This window comes from Onychomys torridus, chromosome 2, assembly GCF_903995425.1.
Source record: "Onychomys torridus chromosome 2, mOncTor1.1, whole genome shotgun sequence".
NCBI lineage: Eukaryota > Metazoa > Chordata > Mammalia > Rodentia > Cricetidae > Onychomys > Onychomys torridus.
In genome coordinates, this window is record NC_050444.1 from 64,556,346 (window position 1) to 64,576,829 (window position 20,484).

Genomic DNA, 20,484 nt, shown 5'->3' on the forward strand with positions numbered 1-20,484 from the left:
GGTTGTAGCAAAGTGGGGGGAGCGTTTCTAGTCCAGGTTTCAGATGTTATTTGATTACACTCTTAATTTGGGGGTTAGTTAAAGCTGGTTAGTGATCTGCTAAATTAATGCATTCCAGAGATTATTTTGTGATAGTCAAAAGGATACCATGTCTGGTAGAGAGGTGAGTGAAAAATGGCTCTTAAGGGACTAAAGATAGCCCAAGATAACCGGGTTTCCCACAGTCCGGACATCCTCATCAGTCTGTAGACTATTCAAGGACAAGTGGCCCTCTCCAGGAACTCCTGCTGACAAGTCTTTCTTTCCACTCTCTCCCCATGCTGACTACTCTCCGCCACCTCACCCATACAAAGTAAAGAAGCAAGGAGTAAATGAAGAAATTAGCTGAGACACTCAGTAGGTGGCTTCTTATTTTATTTTCATTTTGTTTTTCTGAGACAGGGTCTCATCTAGCCCAGGCTGGCCTTCCTGCTTTTTCATCCCAAATAGGATCACAGATGTGGACCACCACACCCAGCCAGCAGCTGCCTTTCTAAGCAAATTTGCTTTCTTTTTCCACTTTCTGTCTGTCTTCTGTCTCTGTGGGCACCTGACATTCCTTGTACTGTGTGTCACTTAGTGGCTGACCTCTCTATTTCAGCCATTTCCTGTTCCTTCCTGTATCGCAGATGTTGCTGTTCATTTGGATCTGCTGCTGTATTGACTTCTCAGTAGAAATTCTCCATCTCCTTTACGCTTTATACTCATGACTTGTGCATTTGGATCTTTAGACTGAGCTTTTAGCCATACTCCAAATTTTGACTCTGGCCTTTACTAGAGTTTCCATTGGAATATCCTGTAAGAACCTCAAATTCAACAAGTCCTAAACTGAATTCACTATTTTAAAACCAATTTAGCTCTGTGTTATAGTTAATAAAATATTGTCCATTGAGTAATCTTAATGACTGAAAAATATAATATATAAACAAGCTTAGTAGAAAATATATAGAAAGTACACAATAAATAGTAACTACTTTTATTATGTGAGTCTTTTCTATTAGTTTCTCTAGAGCAAGGACCATGCCTCCAAACCTAGCATCTCAGTTGTAATAGATGTGCATTGAAGATCCAGTTAAAGGGCCACACGCCTTTAATCTCAGCACTCGGGAGGCAGAACCAGGCGGATCTCTGTGAGTTCAAGGCCAGCCTGGTCTACAGAGTGAGATCCAGGACAGGCATCACAACTACACAGAGAAACCCTGTCTCGAAAAACAAAAACAACAACAAAAAAGAAGATCCAGTTAAAATGTGTAATGACAGCCAGATGTGGTAGTACATGCCTTAGGTACAGCCTCTAATATCAGCATTTTGGAGACTGAGTCAGGAGGATGAGGAGTTTGGACACCAGCTTGTGTTATATATCAGGAGGACCTGTCTCAAACAGAAAACAAAAAGAACAATCTACTGAAGAATCACGTTGTGTAATCTTGTGACAGTTTAACAGTGAGACATCATGTTTCCTGTTTTCCCTAGGTGCTGTATGTTGTAATCATTCAAAGGATAACCAAATGTGCCGTGATGTTTGTGAACAGGTAAGATTGATAATAACTGTGAACGAAATCAGTTAAGTCACTTATTACATTTATTTTAGGAAAAGTCTGTTATACAACACCTTACACACAGTTTACATCACAAATAATGTGTCAACTAACAAGAAGCACTGAAAAGGATCATAGTATCATAACCTGAATCATAAAAAAAAATCAGGCCAACCCAGATTGAGGGCATCTCTTGAAACAATAGCCTGAACTCTTCAGACACATCAGTTATCTTAAAAACATCACTATTACAAAGCAAAGCAAGGTTAAAGGATGATTCTAGATAAAATTAACTAAGGAGACTTGGCAGCCAAATGCAATGAATGATCCTGGAATACAAAAGACATTTTGTAACAAAAATTAATGAGATGAGTTGGTGACATTTGATTATGGCCTGGACATGAACTGATAGTATTCTGTCAGTATTGTGATCCTGAACATGGTCTTTGTATTGTGGTTAGGTATGACAGAGCCCTTATTCTAAAGAGATAGCATGCTAAGATTGAATTGGGGCATTTTTGTTTGGTTTGGTTTTTGTTTGGGGATTTTTTACTGACAGTGTCTCATGTATCCCAGGCTTGGGATTACTGTTCTACACCACCACACCTAATTTATGTGGTGCTAGAACTAAAACACGGGGTTTTGAGCATGCTGGGCAAGCACTCTACCAACTGAGCTGCATCCCAAGCCCATGCTAAGATATAAGAACAAACAATCTCACTGTCTATATTGAATCTTAAAATTATCAAGATGCCGATAATAACAATATGTATATCTGAAATAGTTAAAGTAAATGTAAGGTGTTAATAGTAGGTAGACATGTTGGATACTATGGATTCATAGTTTTGCTCTTAAAAAAATTATAGTTTGTTTTTTTCCTGGTTGAGCCTTTTTATGCAAGTTCTACTGAAGCAATACCTCTCCATAAAGTCCTAGCTCCCTTTCATCATCTCAGGGCTGTTGTGTAGCCTTAGACATTCTCTAGAACTTGAGAGAAATGATCTCAGTCATTCTTCAATTTTTTCTGTAATATACTGGAGGCCATGTCATCTTCATTTTATCGGTAAGGAAATTGAGATAGAAAAGAGTTAAAGAACTTACTAAAGTTTCCACACCAGTGACTGGAGGGACAGAGACTGAGCACTCAGCATCACTCATTATGCAGTCCATACTTAGCACCAAGATGCAACCCTGATACCAGGCCAAGCAGGCTGTCTGGTCTCAGAGCTATATGATCTCAGCCCATGTTCTCTCCACTGCTCTAGTCTGTTTTGGCTGCCTGGGCTTTTTTATTTATTTTGTGTTTGCCTTTGTTATTTTAAGGAATATAGAGGAGAAACAAGGGGATGATTTTGAAAATTATTTTCATTTTTATGTTTACATTTGAGGGTTTTGCCTATATGTATGTCTGTTTACCACTTGCATGCCTAGTTCCTCAGAAACCAGAAGAGGGTGTTGGATCCCCTGGAACATGAGTTCCAGATAATTGTGAACTGCCATATGGGTGTGGGAACTGAACCCAGGTCCTCTGGAAGAACAGCCAGTGCTCTTAAATGCTGAGCCATCTCTCCAGGCCCCAGGAGATCACTTAAAAGTATAGCCTTCTCTTTGTCTCCTCCCAGCCCATTGCTAAGATTGTTCATCCACTCCTTGTCTTTCCTTATTGTCCCCCTTTGCCTGTGTTTGTCCCTCTTACTCTTCCTTTATCCTTTTCTAATGGAATGTTTCAAGTATGTATATAAAGGTAGAAAAGTGTAATCCGTTCCTTACTAAGCTTCAACATTATTAGTCATGGTTTATTATGTTTCATTTATAATTCCCTCTAGTCTTCCTATTCCTCTTCCCTAGTCCATTAAAGCAAATTTATATTGGAGCAAATCATAATTGTCATATTATTTGTTACATTATTTTTCAACTTAATTTATGTTATAAGGACTTTAGAAAAAAAGCAATAACTGGGCAGAGGATATAACTCAGTTGTAGATTATGCCTAAGATATCACACGTAGCCGGGCAGTGGTAGTACACACCTTTAATCCCAGCACTCAGAAGGCAGAGGCAAGTGGATCTTTGTGAGTTCAAGGCCAGCCTAGGCTACAGAGTGAGTTCCAGGACAGGCTCCAAAGCTACACAGAGAAACCCTGTCTCGAAAAACCAAAAAACAAACAAACAAAAAAACACATAAATAAAATAATGATGATGATAACAACAACTATACTATTCGTGGGTGCATGGATTGTAGTTACTTCTAGATGTAGTCAAGTTGAGAACTGAAATTAGCCCACACATACCTGAACTATGACGAAGGAGCCTGGAACTTAAGTCTTTGTCTTTATCCTTTAATTTTTTGGCTCTGACTCATCATGCACCAGGAATGGCCTCCTCTTTTGACGTCTTAGGGCTGGGGTTCCAGACCTGGACTACCATATCCAGTGTGATTTTCCCCTTGGTGTGTGTGTATGACAGCAGCTGTCAGTGTAGCCTAGTCTAGTTCAAGTGCTGGATTTACGGGTATGTGTCCCCATACTCTGCTCTTTTTATTTAATTTGGCTTGATATACATTTAAATTGAATAGCCACATTTGATTTGCATGTGCCTTATGAAATAAGCCAGACACTTGATCAGACTGGAAGATTCTTTTGGTTGTTTTGTTTGGCACGTCTTTCCCATGAATGATAATAAATCTAGCTGTCCCCTTTTGTGATGTTTAGTAGTCTCTGTTAATAATTGCCTATATGCATTAACTCACTAGATATTGCAAAATGGTAATACTCTAATTCCTGTTACTTTTTAATTACAGTTGCTGGTTATACAGACAATACTAAGTATTATTTAGCTTGTTTTTCTCCACTTTGGGGTAATAGAAAAGATTCTCAACTTGGTACAATTGAACTTTTCCCAATTATTTCCCAAATTAACCAAATAATCTTATAAGAAATGTTACTTCAGAAGCTGGGCATGTAATACTAGCACTCTGGAGGCTGAGGCAAGAGGATCCTGAATTCAAACCAGCCTGGGCTATATAGTGAGACCAAGTGTGTAAAACAGATCTTACCTCAGCTTGATTTGGAGCCCTCCAAAGGTTCCTGTTATAAAACAAAAGCATTCTAGAAAACTGGTACATCTAGAGGATGATATTTTTCACCCTTCTTTCTTAAAAAAAGGTCTCAAAGGTTTTTGGCTTTTTTTTTTTTTTTTTTTTCAAATAGATTTTCTCCTCAAAAAGTGAATCCCGACTGAAACATCTGTTGCAGAGAGCCCCAGATTACTGTCCAGAAGCCATGGTAAGTCACTGTATACATGAAGTCATCTGCTTAGTTACTTTGAGATTTATCAAGTGTCTCAAGTGTGGAATGTGTGATCAGAATAAAATTTTAAACCTCAAATAATCTTCCTACAAACTACTAAATAGATTAGTGTCTCTTACCTTCTATTTTCTATTTTAGGGCCTAGGTATACAAATAATCTTAAATATAAATGTATTCTAGTCTTTAAATTTCATTGTAGTACTTCATCTAGAATTTAGAATTTTAGCAATGATTTGACTAGTTTTATGAGCTCTATAATTAAATTTTATGGGGTTTCTTTTGATTTTGGAAAGTCGAATTTGAGATAGGGAAACTATGTGGCTTATCCCTAAGTCTTCATTTTCTGGCACACTGTTATTGATACACTGCTTGAAGTCTGACTCAGGAAGTCTGACGTGTGTCCAGGATTTGGGCTGTTTTCATTGTTTGGAATGTGTGTGGGCCAGGCCAAGAGAGCTCAAGCTTATGTGAGAGAACTTCTTTAGATAGAGTGGCCTCTGCTGTGTGGAGGGAGAAGAAGCCGAAGGTCAGGCAGTTCTGACTTCATTTCCCTAAGTTGCTCAGAAGACATTCTCTGTGTGCTTGGAAACGGCAACTTCAATAAATAACCAGAGTAACCTGGCTCATTCCCAGTGCTTTTCGATGGAAAAACAAGAAAAGCATGTGCAATAGTTCTCATTTGTATATTTTGTGTGTGTGTATGTATGCATGCACACATGTGTACACCATGGCAAGTGCATTGACATCAGAGTATAGTGTGTGTAAGTGGTTCACTCCTATTACCATGAGGGTCCGAGGGTCCCATGGATTGGCAACATCACCCCTTACCCACTGAACCAACACATTGGCCTAGCTTTTATTATTTTTGTAAAAATATGGATTTATCCCTAGGACATTGACTATATGGTCCCAGCCATAATCCAATTAACTGTATGTAATTTCTGTAGAAAATATCATGTATAGTTGTTTGTATAAAAGCATTTTGGTGATTACAATTTCAGGTTGAAATTTGGAGTTGTATGAATTCATCTTTGCCAGGTAAGTAAACTTATTTTAACATAAAATCTGTATCATAGCCCTCAATCTGATTTGTGTATAGGATTTTTTAAAATGACCTATTTACTATTGCATTGTATGAGTGTGTGTGTGCACATACATGTATACATGGACACATACACACCATGGCACCTGTGTGTTCAGAGGATAATTTTTCAGAAGTTGGTACTCTCCTTTTTGCCTTGTTGGGGCAGGTCTCTGGCTTGTGCCTTATAGGAAGGTGAAACAGTAGCACATCTTTCTTTTCCTAATTAAATAAATGCAGCAAAAGCAAATGTAACACCTCCCTACATGTTAAACAAGTGCAACATAAACCATGTAACAACACACCTTTACACAGTCACAGTAATATTCTGTAGCAAAAACAAATGTAACACATCTTTACATAGTTAAATAGTATTCCACAACATTTGTGCTCTTTGAGTTTCCCATAACAGGTGATCTTATTGGCTCCCACCCCCTTATGCTATCACCTTGGCTTTAGACCTTGGGCTCTCCCCTGCTCCCTCTTCTCTGCTGTGAGGACCGTGGTGGTTCTGGTATGCAGAATGCCTCCTTGTCTCCCCACACTGGACAGGAAAGTTGTTAACTAGCAGGCCCTAGGAAGGGAATTTGCTGTTTGTGATAACTGACATCATGGCCTAGGTCTCAGCATTCATGTAACATCTGAAGTACAAAACCAGAGTTAGCTAGAAAGCTGCTAGCCCAGGAACCTGCAAATAACCCTTCATGGTTTTTTTCTTTCTAGTTCCAGTGACATGCCCCTTGCAAAATCTTGTATCTGTCTTTTCTATTCCTAGTTCAAGTCTTTATTGCTACACTCTTGGGATAGACTATTACATACTAATAAATAATATTCATTATTATATGATAAATTTATGATTAATGTTTCAGCACATTATATCTGTCTTTTTCATCTCCTTCAGAAAGAATTCCTCAGGGATTTCTGCTTCCGTTGCAATAAAGCCTGAATTCTGTAGCCTGACATTCATGGTCTTCTGGAATTGAAGCCCATTTCCAGCCCTGGTTAAAGGCAGTGCTTAGGAAAAAAGGAATGTGCTCTATGTTTCTTAGCTTGTAAAGAGTGCTGTGCTCTGAAGCTTGCATCACAAACAAACTGAGCAGTACGCTTCTGTTCAGACCAAACTGTAGTCTCCACAGTGGACTACTTCTTGTATATTTCATCTGCTTTGTAATTTCATATCCCATGTAGCGTGTAATAGAGGAGCTTGTACACAGTAGAGATTCAGAACTAAAAGAGCTTGTTGAATAATTTTGTTTTCTAAGGTTACTGAGTGTATGGAGACAGCAGTGTACTGCATTATGAATGACAGCTCACATAGCTTATGATCCACACACACTCTGTCCACTATTCTAAGAGGGAGAGTTTGAATATCAGGAAGCAAACTAGACCGAAATCATACCTAGTCATTTTGAATGGTTCGGTCTGCTCATCAAAGCTGAGGTTGGCTCACAGAAATTGATCCTGCATGTTTTCTGTGTATCAGTTTTGAAACAAGATAATGAGTTCTATGCTATTCTACATATTTAATATTTTAACACAAAAGATAAACATACTTTTCTTTTTTGCCTGTTTGCTTAAATTATTGTATGTGATTCACAGGTAGAATAAGGAAAAGGCCTTTCTCCCGGCTTTCCTTACTTTGCATGGCCTCTCACAGACATGCTGTTTACCCAAGATGAAGAGGGAACAGAGAGGATAAAGCCCACAGTCCTGAGAGTTACACATTTGAGGTTTCCAGGAAAACTGACGTCACTGGAAATGAGGGCCAGGGGAGGTACAGAGCCCTCGGAGGCCCTGCTGTCTGCCCTCGTTCTCTCGTGGGCATGCACTCTGCCTTGCAATAATAGCCGTTAGTTTGATATCCTGTTTGTCTTCATTGACACTTAGACCGAAGCATTGGAACATTTTGTTTTTCAGGTGTGTTTAAGAAGTCCGATGGCTGGGTTGGCTTAGGCTGCTGTGAACTGGCTATTGGTTTGGAGTGTCGACAGGCATGCAAGCAGGTAACATCTGACAATCAGGCTTTTCAGCATCATGGAGTGCAGTTGATCTTAGCTGTCCGTTTTAAGCCTTGTCTCCTTCATAGCTTTGGAGAGGTGACCTCCAGAAACTGCACATTTAGCGTTAGGCTTATGTCTCAGTGGCGACCACTGCCTGGGAAAATCCTCAACTTTCTCTTACTCTTTTCCTGTTTTTTTCTCAAATTTTTATTTCATGTGCATGGGTGTTTTGTGTGCTTGTATGTCTGTGTACCACGTGTGTACCTGGTGCCTGTGGAGACCAGAGGAGGCATCAGATCCACTGGAACTGAAGTTACAGATGGTTGTGAGCCAACATGTGGGTGCTGGGAATTGAACCTGGGTCCTTTGGCAGAGCTGCCAGTGTTCTTAGCCACTAACCCACCTCTCCCTCTTTTTCTTTCTTCCATCTCTCTGCCACACACAGTTTATTGGGCTCAAGGCACTCTGTCCTTCGCACAGGACGTGCCGAGTCAGCGCAAGTCCCAATGGCCATGTAAATCTGGGGTGGCGCCGGATGAAAGCAGTGACATGCTGGGCTGGGCTTGTTCTCCTCTTCCCTTCTCTTTTCACCATGCTTTACTCTGAGCTGGTGGCCCTGTCCTCTCTCCGCTCTCAGGGCACATGGGACTCCTCTGGTAAGCTGGGGTTTCCCGCCGCCGCCGCCACCGGTAAGTGTGTCTCTGCTGCAAATTCAGGTAGACCCCCGAGTTCTTCGCTGCATGTCTTTTAGGAGCTTCTCGGATTAGTGACATTTGCTTCCTGGCTTCTCTACTCCAGTGGTGGGTGTAGGCCTAACTGGGAAGCTAGATGTTTACATGGTTCTTTGAGCTAACCTGTAAACAGAGCTGGAAGCTTGTTCTGGAGACCATTCTCTGGGCCATGTGAGATGGCAACGTTACCTTCACTTCTGTTGTTGGAGTTTTTGTCCGTTGTTCTTGTGAAAGGGTCTGGGGTAGCCCTGGCTGGCCTGTAACTTCCTATGTAGATCAAGCAGGTCCCAATTTGTGGCAGTTCTTCCTCTGGCTCATGAGTGCTGGGGTTATACGAGTGAGCCAGCACACCAGCCTCACCTTCACTTTTAGACACAAAGCTGTCCTAAGCCTGCACTGCAGTATTTGGACAGCACACGACCTAGCTGTCTGCCACTCCAAACGTTAAGGCACAGTGGAGTCGTCCAGGATTTGAACTAAGATCCTGGGGACATAGAGCAGTTGCCAGCCCATTCTTCTCCTTGCCCTACCACAAGCCACCTCCCCCATCCTTATCAGCTAGTTCGTTATAAATTGCATGGGACCAGGTACCAGAATAGGAGGAAATGAACCCAGGGATGAGATCCCATGACTCTGGAACAGCGTCTCTACACTGAGCCTGGTGGCCTGTAGAAGAAATCCCCTTGGCCGCAGGTTTACTTGGTCTTGTTTGCACAGCAGCACAGGCTTCACTCTGATGAGTAACTTGCTGTTTTCTGAGATCAGTCTTCTGACAGTAGAGGGGCACTGCCTTGTTTGTACACTTGGTGAGAAGGTTCCAGAAGAGTAACTGTTCACTGCCTGCTGGAGTGCCATACTCTTCTTTAGCTGAGCCATCTCCATTTCCTGTGGTACTTTTCGGAGGGAATTGGTTCAGGAGAGTCAGTACCAAATGCTGACTAAGAAAGGTTAAAGAACAAGCAAAATGTAAGTGCCCTGGCAGAGCTTCACAAGAAGTTCCCTAGAGTGGAATTCAGCTCTTTAAAGGCCTCTGATTTACATTTCCTCCAAAGTCGTCCGGTTTCCAAATAACAAAAGAACTGTGTTGTTATGTGAGATTGAAACATAAACTTAGCCTGGAGTTCCTGCATATTGAATAAGGCCTGGGGTGCTATTTGTTTTAAACATTATGTGAGATTTGTTGTATTTTACTTCTAAATATTTGAGTACGATGTTTTCCTAGATTAAACAAAGAATAGTATACCGACAATTAACACACACTAATTTGTGTTCTTTTTTTGTCCTATAAAAATACAGAGCATGCATATTAAATTAATGAAGATTTTTGTTTGCCTTCAGGCATCTTCAAAGAATGATATTTCCAAAGTTTGCAGAAAAGAATATGAGGTATGTGTCTTATTTAACAAATTTGGATAAAATATTCCAGTGTTCTCAGAACTGACAAAATCACTTAAATTTTAAAAAAATTAATTCATTTAGCAGAAATTTTAGCCTTGATAAAAACATCTTTTACTTTCTCTAGTGTTTTGACTTTGAGGTTTGTTGAAATTAAGTATTAATTTTAAAGAAATGCTTTAAATCTCTCATTCAAAGATTTCATCTATAATATTTTCTTACCAAAGCCACTGGTTGCACTAAGATTCCAAAATCAATTTTCATAGATTTTGTATCCTCCTTTGCCCCTTTCCTTTCTGTGGACTCATCTTGGTATCCATTTTTATAAACTGCCTGGATCGAGAAGAAATAAAAACTAAGAAAATTAAACTGCTTCTATGAGCACTTCACACTTCAACACCTGCATTTAGGAAATGTTACAGATCCGAACCCCTGGTCTCCCGGGATGGGTTTCCAGCATTGTGTTCCCTAGTGGGTGTTCCCAAACAGAGTGGGAGCAGAGGAGTTGGCCTGTGCAAATGTGCAGAACTCCTACAGCATGAAGTGTGACACTTATGTTACTTTCCAGAGTGTAAGGTCATGTAGTTAAGAGACTTAAATGCATGTCTCGGTCACCACATTACTATCTAAACAGTGAGGATCATACTAACAGTCTATGTGTTTGGGAGAAACAGAGTAATTCCTGGCTGCTTCTATATTAAAGTTCTGGTTATTGTTTCTTTTCTCAAAGTCTATAATTATACCTCTTCATTAACAGTTTTAGATGGAGAGTCTTATTTACTTTGTCCCTTTGTCTGTTGGCTAAGTTACATCTGGTCTCTGAAAACCAGTTTCCAAGTTGACTTCAGCTTCCCTCTGTCCTTGTTGAAAAAGAGCCTGCCATAAAGAAGTCAAGAGTCTTTTTAGATGTTTTTCTTACCTCTACCTTTGAAATGACCATTTGGGGTTTCGCTTGAACAAGTGGCTAATTGTGACAATTCCTTCTTTTCTTCCACATGATGTCTGACACTGTCCATCTCCTGTAGCCTGTCCTCCATTACTTTAGTGTGCTTCCTTCTCTTGTTTGGATTTCTACATTGCCCTAGGAAGTCTGCAGTGTGTGTTGATGAAGGACGAGACAGGAAGGTAAGAGGGATTAACACTGTGCTACGGTAGATGTAAGAACAGTTTGCTTCCCTGCCTGCCTGTCTTTATCTGGCCTAGAATTAATTAAGCAACCATTTTTCAAAAGTCTATAAGATGTGTCTGTCCCTTATTTTTGTATTACAAGCCAAATTATTCAACATAATTCAAAACTCAGTTTGATTTCTTACATATTATTTAGAAATAATGAGAGGCAACAGCTCTTTAATTCAGGAAACTGGTTCTGCATTACACACCCAAAGCAAATCCCAACTGGTCTGTCTAGTCTACAGATGGGACTGTTTGTGAACAGCTCCAAGGTGAATTGGGTAAATTTGGTATGTATACTACAGTCTAGTTTAGCTTAATTGTTCTCTGTTCACATCAGAATAGTTTTACAAACTGGGTCTTTAATATCTTTTCCTAGACCTACAGGTGGCCATAGGATGAATTCCTACACCCTGTGTTCTCAGGTGCTATATTGACCCTGAAGGACAGATCTTAGATGGTTTGAGTAGATTCAGAGACTGGGCTATTACATTCAGAGAGAGCGTGTTATTTTTATTGGAAAACTGTTCCTGGTTAAAGGGATTTCCTAGGAAATGTATTAAGTGAATACAGTTATAAATTGCAGTGCCACCTAAGATTCTGCTTTATTCAAACCAACCTAAGACAATCCAGCTAAATATGAAGCATGTTATATCACGTTTTGTAGAGTCCAGCTCCTAATGAACATCAACAATACCAATGGAATTCTGAGAGGTAGTTTTACCTAACTAGAAAAAGCACAGACTTAAGAGTCAGACCTAAGTTAAAAAGTGAGCTGAGGGAGCTGGAGAGATGGCTCAGCAGTTAAGAGCACTGGCTGATCTTCCAGAGGTCCTGAGTTCAATTCCCAGCAACCACATGGCAGCTCACAACCGTCTATAGTGGGATCTGATGCCCTCTTCTGGCATAAAGTCGATAGAACACTCACATAGATACATACATAGATAGATAGATAGATAGATAGATAGATAGATAGATAGATAGATAGAATAAATAAATAAATATTCTAACAAACTAACAAACAAACAAAAACCACTAGCTGAGCATGGTGATACATACCCTTAATCCCAGCGCTCCGGAGGCAGAGATATGGATTTTTATGAGTTCCAAGCCAGCCAGAGACACATGGTAAGACCCTATCTCAAAAACAAAACAAAATTGTATTAAACTGTTTATAGCCTAACTTCATTAATAAAGGATTGTATCTAATTAAGTCAGATTAATTAAAATGCGTACTGGGGCTAGAGAGATGTCTCAGCAGTTTAGAGCACTTACTGCTTTTTCAAAGGACTTGGGTTCAGTTCCCAGCACCCACAGGTTGGCTCATGACCATACATAACTCTCCCTGACACCCTCTTCTCACCTTTCCAGGCACAAGACATGCAGGTGGTGCACATACATACATAAACTTATAACATATAAAATATAATAAACCTAAAACTATTATGCATGCATGAGGACTTAGAAATCATGAGTAGAGACAGTATTTTGGGAGTTCCACAAAAAAAACTTTACAGAACAGCGATGAATTGGTGTAGTTAATAAGACTATGGACCAAAGGCATGCTAGGAAACGTGCACATGCTCATGCAAGGGGCAAAGAGGACAGACTTTGACAGTCTCACCATGTAGCCCTGGCTGCCCTGGAACTTACTATGTATGCCAGGCTGGCTTCAAACTCACAGAGATCTGCCTGCCTCTACCTCCTGAGTACTGGAATTAAAGGCATCTGCCACCATAACCTGTCCAGTCTTAAGTAGAAAGGGGTGTGTGTGTGTGTGTGTGTGTGTGTGTGTGTGTGTGTGTGTGTTCTAATAGTAAAGGGTAGTTTATTTCATTAGAGTGCTGAGTGCTAAAGAACTTTGTGATCAACTATGTGTGCACAATACATAAAAGTAACTTTTTTATATTTGTAAGATTTTATTATATTCCATTGCCAAAGAGACATTAAGGACTCTGTATACCTATGTAAAAAGCAACTAACTCTTTTTGTTTGTTTGTTTTTCGAGACAGGGTTTCTTTGTGTAGTTTTGGTGCCTGTCCTGGATCTCTCTCTGTAGACCGGGCTGGCCTCGAACTCACAGAGATCCTCCTGGCTCTGCCTCCCAAGTGCTGGGATTAAATGCGAGCACTGCCACCACCACCTGGCATGCAACTAACTTTTTAAAGAATCAACACTTTAAAGAAGGGCGGAGGGGAGGAAGTCAAAGATCTAAATGAAGAATCAATCATTAACAGAGTTTGTCCTGATGGATTGGACATAAAAGACAGTGTTCAAGAATAATCAACTAATCGTTTAAACCTACTGTCCTGGCATACTCTTACTATTGTCCTGTGCTTGAAGGTACTATCTCGGTCCTTATCTCCAGCATTAGGGCAGACTGAAATGATGCAATACACAAGCCACAACTAAGTGGGGACAGAGATCTGCTGAGCCACTGGGAAGCCATTAGTTTTGAGGACAGTGACATTTGCTGAGTCAATTTTCACAGCCTTATTGTCTCACACACCTGGAAGTCAAAGAATAGATTTTGGTACTGATTAAAAAAGGAAAACCCCAACTGAGGGCTATTCCCTTTCTCACCAACAAATTTGGTTCCAAAGGGGCTACACTTGCAATATGGGGTGACAAAAAAAATGTGTTCATCTCCTTCTTTTGTAGAGGAACATATTGCTTCTTTCAATGTTGTTCTCTTGAAAACTGGTGTTAACAACTTGACTTTGAACCCTCACTCATGTAAAGTGAATGCTTAGAAAATCTGTCAACCTAGAATTCTGTATCCAAAAAGATTTCAGGAAATAATGCAACATTACAATAGTTGGAGAGGAGGGAGTGGGATTGACTGAGTAGGGGACAAGTAAGAGCAAAATATAATGATACACAGCGCGCTTGTGTGTGTGTGTGTGTGTGTGTATGTGTGTATTATATAGATATATACACCTGTGTATCAGTGTGTGTATGTGTGTGTGTGTGTGTGTACCTGTGTATTGGTGTGTGTGTGTATTATATAGATATATACACCTGTGTATCTGTGTGTGTGTGTGTGTGTGTACCTGTGTATTGGTGTGTGTGTGTATTATATAGATATATACACCTGTGTATCAGTGTGTGTGAGTGTGTGTGTGTACCTGTGTATCGGATGGTTGTATGTGTGTATTAATAGATATTATACACCTGTGTATGCAGTGTGTGTATGTTGTGCTGTTGTGGTGTGTGTGTGCTACCTGTGTATTTGGTGTTGTGTGTTATATATAGATAGTATACACCTGTGTATCAGTGTGTGTATGTGTGTGTGTGTGTACCTGTGTATCGGGGTGTGTGTGTGTATTATATAGATATATACACCTGGTAATCTGTGTATGTGTGTGTGGTGTGTTGTGTGTACTGTTTATTGGCTGTGCTGTGTGTTATTATTATAGATAATACACCTTGTGTAGCAGTGTGTGTGAGTGTGTGTGTGTACCTGTGTATCAGGGTGTGTGTGTGTAATTATATAGATTATTATACACCTGTGTAATCAGTGTGTGCTGTGTGTTGTGTTGTGTGTCGTACCTGTGTATGTGTGTGTGTGTATTATATAGATATATACACCTGTGTATCTGTGTGTGTGTGTGTGTGTGTGTGTGTGTGTGTGTGTGTACCTGTGTATCGGGGTGTGTGTGTGTATTATATAGATATATACACCTGTGTATCAGTGTGTGTGTGTGTGTGTGTGTGTGTGTGTGTGTACCTGTGTATCGGGGTGTGTGTGTGTATTATATAGATATATACACCTGTGTAGCAGTGTGTGTGTGTGTGTGTGTGTACCTGTGTATCAGGGTGTGTGTGTGTATTATATAGATATATACACCTGTGTATCAGTGTGTGTGTGTGTGTGTGTGTGTGTGTGTACCTGTGTATTGGTGTGTGTGTGTATTATATAGATATATACACCTGTGTATCAGTGTGTGTGTGTGTGTGTGTGTGTGTGTGTGTGTGTGTGAAGTCTTGGCTGGTCTAGAATTCAATATATAGACCAGGCTGGCCTCAAACTCACAGAGATCTGCCTTCCTCTGCCTCCCGAGTGCTGGAATTGAAGATGTGTACCACCGTGCCCTGTAGAATTTCCTACAGAGGGAATTTCAGCTAAGAATGAGAGATCTGTCCTTTCTTATTTGGTGACTGTCTGAAGAATCTCTGGCAGGAGTACCTCCTTTGGTACTTAAGTGCTCCTGGGCTGACTGAGGGGAAGCAGTGCTGGCTGCTAAGCCTGACTTCCTGGGTGCCACCCCAGAATGCAAGTGGGAAAAAGAGAACACCCACTGCTGTAAGTTGACCTCTGACCTCTACACTCATGCTGTGCTATGCACTCACCCACACATATACACACAATTAAACAGATGTGCAAATAAATAATTGTTTAAAAAACACTTTCAGATAACACTTCTATGAGAATTACATATATCTGAGTGAGATCACCAAGCTTTGTTCTAGGAGCTACCAAAACCAACCTTTAACTTGATTATTCCCACAGACTCACATTCACATGCTATGGGCATTCTCAATTCTAGATTCTCCTGAATTTTTTTCACAAGTATGGTCCTTGAGCCAGCTGGAAGTATGGGATAGGTCATGGTAAGGCTCATGGTGTACAGTGCTAGAACCCGAAATAACACTCAGAGCACCCAAAGGCTAGAAAGGCCTTGGTACCAGCAGTTGATGGTCTGTTTTGTTTCACTTTTGGGGGCCCACCACCCAACTCCCAAACAATCACATGGAGACTTACCTTTTCTTATGAATGCCTAACCTTAGGTTGGCTTGTTTCTAACCAGCTTTTCTTAAATTACGCCATCTACCTTTTGCCTCTTGGCTTTTATCTTTCTCTATTCTATATGCCTTTCTTTACTTCCTACTCTGTGGCTAGTTGTGTAGCTGGATGGCTGGCCTCTGGAGCCCTCCTCTCCTCCTTTTCTTGCCTTCTATTTATCCTCTCTGCCTGCCAGCCCCGCCTGTCCCTCTCCTGCCTGGCTGTTGGCTGTTCAGCTCTTTTTTAGACCAATCAGGTGTTTTAGACAGGCACAGGAACACAGCTTCACAGAGTTAAACAAATGCAGCATAAAAGAATGCAACACATCTTTGCATCATTAAACTAATGTTCCACAACATAAACGAACGTAACACATCTTAACGTAACATTCCACAACAGTCGGAGCAGATGTTGTAAGCCGTAGCACAGCCAGTGTGGTATGTGCTGCCTGAGGAGCCATAACCTGCAGTTTTTCCACTGTCTTTGTCCACAGTTTATCTGTGAATCTTTTCTTCTGGATTCCAGTCTGCTAACTTTTGGAATTTTTGATTACTGTTGTTTCCTCCTTGATTATCAGAATAAACAGTGTTAAAATGATGTGAGGGTAGTGAAACGCCCAGAGACCTGGTGATGGCTTATGAGTTAGGTTTTAGTTCAGGATCTGTAAATTCATGCCCTACTTTGAAGTCAGATTCCCTGAGCCTGTCCTAGCATGTGGCCTTCCCATTTGATGTCCACACCACTGAAGTGTAGTGCTCCAAGCTGCCTTCAGCCCTCCATGCTCCTGCTTGCCTCCTCCTCTCTCAGCTTCTGCTCTAGGCTTTCCTTACCCTCTCCAGGACTGTCGCTTTCCTGTCTCTTCCTTCCTTTCTGCACTCTAGTTCTGTGATGGTCTTTAAAGGTGACAATGAGGAAAAGCCAGGGAGAGGTATTTCTCAGAATATTAGTCTTAAAAAAGGTTTAAGGAGCTGGAGAATTGGCTCAGTGATTAAAAGCACTTGTTGTTTTTGCAAAGGACCCATACAGCTGTTCAAAACATCTGTAATTCCAACCCCACAGAGTTGACACCCTCGGTTGCTTTTCTAGGGTTACCAAGCATTCACATGGCGCATATACATATATGCAGACAAAACACTCATAAAATAATAAAACAACAATTTAAAATTTTAAGACAAGAATTTGGGGTTAAATAATTGCTAGTACAACTAAGTCCTTTTGCCGATGGCCACTGGTTCTGTGAGAATGTTGAGGTAAAGGTAGCACAGAGGCTCTTATACCACACAGCCAAAGGTGAGCCCCAGTCACAGCTGTCCACACCACTGCCAGCACAGAGCTCAGCATGACAAGGTGCAGGTATGTGTAAAACTATATGTTTTGAATATGCACATGGTTCACTGTTCAGAACAGCATATAGTCAAGTCTCTTTCCCATTTCATGTGCCACAGCCACCAAGTTCCTGATGTTCCAGTGATGTTTTAATGCCTAGAAAGGAAGTGTGTATATATAGCCTCCACCAGCCCTTGCCACTATGGTCAGTTAGCATGCACTGCCCCTGGATGCCAGTGTTGAGTGTGTGTCTGTATATGCCTGCTAGGGTTGTACTGTGTCCTCAGCAAGTGTTACAGTAAAATGTGTGCTTGAAGATGTGCTGGATCGGTCACATTTTTGTTCCTTTTCCTCAAATCAGCCTGGGCTCTAGAGTTACTTTGACAGTGTTAGGTGTAAAGGAAGGGGGGTGGAGACGGTCTAAGGGAACAGTGATGGGAAGGCCAGCCATGTTCACAGCCGCCAGAGGACCCCTAAGCTGTGGTGGCATAGCAATCTGCTGTGTGCTTCTGGTGTGGCAGGTCACACCCTGAGCTTCGGGCAGCTGTGCTGTCCCTGACCCACTCAGCCTTAGCTAGTTTAACAACATAATACAGGCTGGGGATGTGGCTCCATCCCTAGCTCGTGTACGCTCGCTCCTACACGTACACAAAGTACCCTCTGATTTTTGAGGGTACTTTGCTTTCATAAAGCCTTAAGGACCTAAACAGAAAGTGTGTGTTAGTGAACACTGAGGAAATGCCAACAGTGCTTGGGGCGTAGTAAATAGCAGGCCGTGGGGGGAGCTTTAGGAATGGTGAATTGAAGTATCAGATCTGAGCAGTTACCTGCAGCTGATGAGCTCCAAAAAGAGCGAAACCTGTTCGGTCCTGCAGTACTGGCTTCCCATAGTAAAACTTGCTGGGGTCGCACTTGTGTGTCCTTCCACTCTGTCGTTTAGGTTGTCCCAAGAGGGGAGCCACTCCTACTTAGTCTCCTTGTTACTTTCCATTTTCTTTCCAGTTCATACCTTAGCGGAGTAAGTGTATCCCTAAGGGCCTGGTCATGTCAGACTAGCCTGTGATCCTGTCATGTCTTAAATGGTCTTCCACTGGGTGGTCATCTTTTCATAGTTTGTTGTTACTTGTTTTGTGGTACTGGGAGTTGAACCTAGGATATCATGCTCTACTGCTGAGCCACTTCCCTAGCCCAGGCTCCATAGCTTTAATAACCCCTATTTAATGACAGTTCCAGAATCTTCTGTGCTAACTTTCTTTTTGAGATAAGATCTCCCTGTGTATCCCTGACTGCCCTGGAACTTGCTATGTAGACCATGCTGGCCTCAAACTAACAGAGATCCACTAAAAGACATGTACCACCACACCTGACCAACCCAATTAATGATTGATTTTCTCCACTCTCCTTCTCTCTCCTTACTCCCATAAAATAACACCCATGTGTGCATACTTACACACACATGCACATACTCTGAAACAGATACTTGTCACCTTTCTTACACTTCTTGCTGAGTTTCTGAGTACAGTCATCCCAGATGTAACCAACTAAGAGCCAACAAATCTTGCCTACCCTTTTCTCTTTCTCAACATTTTCCATGGCTCTTACGGGCTATTAAACCCTAAAGATTGTCTACTGCCAGGTGTGCTGTGGACTCAGGAGGCAATGGTGGGCAACATTCTGTGAGTTCGAGGCTCCCTGATCCTACATACTGAGTTCCAAGACAGCCAGAGCCATGTAGAGAGACCCTGTCTCAAAAACAAACAAACAAACAAAACAAAAAATAAATAAAAATGAAAGTATTACTTCCCTTTGGAAGCCATTTTAAAAAAAAGATTTGTCTCCTAAGTATATCTCAGTTGATACTGAACTCTGGGTTTCTGGAGCAGAGCTCTGCAGTTGTCTCTGTCTCTCGTTCACTTACGTCATACTCATTGGCCTGATGACGCATGCACACTGCGCTGACACACCAGTGTGTGTAAGGAACTTGCGCAGTGATTGAGCCACTGTCTGCCCAAAGCTTGCAGTCTAGTGTGCGAGGAGAGAAATACACATAGACTTAGAACACAGTGAGCAAGTACGCTGTAGAAAGCTGGCGGAGACACCCTGGGACCTGGAGGGGAGCCCAGCCTAGGGAGAAAGTGGTCACGGCAGATTAAGACTCGGCCTGCAGGCTAAGACTTGGCCCGAGTCAAGTGTACTTTCTTGGGTGGGTTATTTTTGAGGTGGTCATCCTGTCAGTCCTAGTACACTGACGTGTTCCTTGGGTTTCTGAGGTGGTGGTACACTCTCACGTCAGTACCACTGTAGTTTTTATCTGTTCGTAGGTAAGATGGGTGGGGTCTCAGAAAGGGCTCCACACTAGTTAATGAAAACCCTTACTTCCTGCTCTTGCCGCCAGATGGCGATCAGACATTTAAAAGACACCAGAATGGATGATTGTAAGAAATGAATTATGAGCTGATGCTATAACTCCTACATATGTCTTGAGTCCTATTAGTAATCAACAATAGCTAAAAGAGTTACTGATAGTCAGGCATGGTGACAGGCCCTGTGATCCCTGCACTTGGAAACTGGAGGCAGGAGGAATGGGAGTTTGGGGACAGCCTGACGAAGAAAGGATGAAGAATTACTTAAACAAATGTAGGAATCTTGTATCAAAGCCAAATATAATCAGCCTATAAAATCAAAATGGGCATAGCAGAAGTCTGATGAGTTCATCTACATCACTAAAGTGATAGGACATATTTTTATTTTACTTTTAAACGGTTTCTTTCTTTTTTATGTACATTGGTGTATTGCCTGCATGTGTGTCTATGTGAAGATGCCAGATCCTCTGGAACTGGAGTTACAGACAGTTGCGAGCTGCTGTGTCAGTGTTGGGAATTAAACCCTGGTCCTCTGGAAGAGCAACCAGTGCTCTTAACCATTGAGCCATCTCTCCAGCCCAAGGCAGAACATAATTTAAACCATAGAATGAGTAAAGATGTAGAAGTAGTATTTATTAACATTAATAGTGCTTCTGTGTAAAATATCAAGTTTTCATTGAACATATTCAGGAAAACCTATGTATGAAAGTTCTGTCATTGAACATTAAGAGAAATGATAGTTGCTTGG

The 20,484-nt window shown here is 41.3% G+C and overlaps 1 protein-coding gene across 2 annotated transcripts in view; it reads left to right on the forward strand.

Moving 5' to 3' along the window:
• Window positions 1–20,484, forward strand: part of Reck (reversion inducing cysteine rich protein with kazal motifs) — a 69,998-nt gene that overhangs the window by 14,552 nt on the left and 34,962 nt on the right. The window contains exons 1-6 of one of the 2 annotated variants that reach the window (XM_036179189.1): window positions 343–396; window positions 1,513–1,571; window positions 4,786–4,860; window positions 5,886–5,922; window positions 7,883–7,968; window positions 10,035–10,082. In XM_036179189.1, coding sequence (XP_036035082.1) covers window positions 372–396; window positions 1,513–1,571; window positions 4,786–4,860; window positions 5,886–5,922; window positions 7,883–7,968; window positions 10,035–10,082 — 330 coding nt within the window. In that variant the 5' untranslated portion in view covers window positions 343–371. Of the gene's footprint in view, window positions 1–342; window positions 397–1,512; window positions 1,572–4,785; window positions 4,861–5,885; window positions 5,923–7,882; window positions 7,969–10,034; window positions 10,083–20,484 lie in introns of those variants that run through there. The other variant, XM_036179188.1, reaches the window with a different exon arrangement.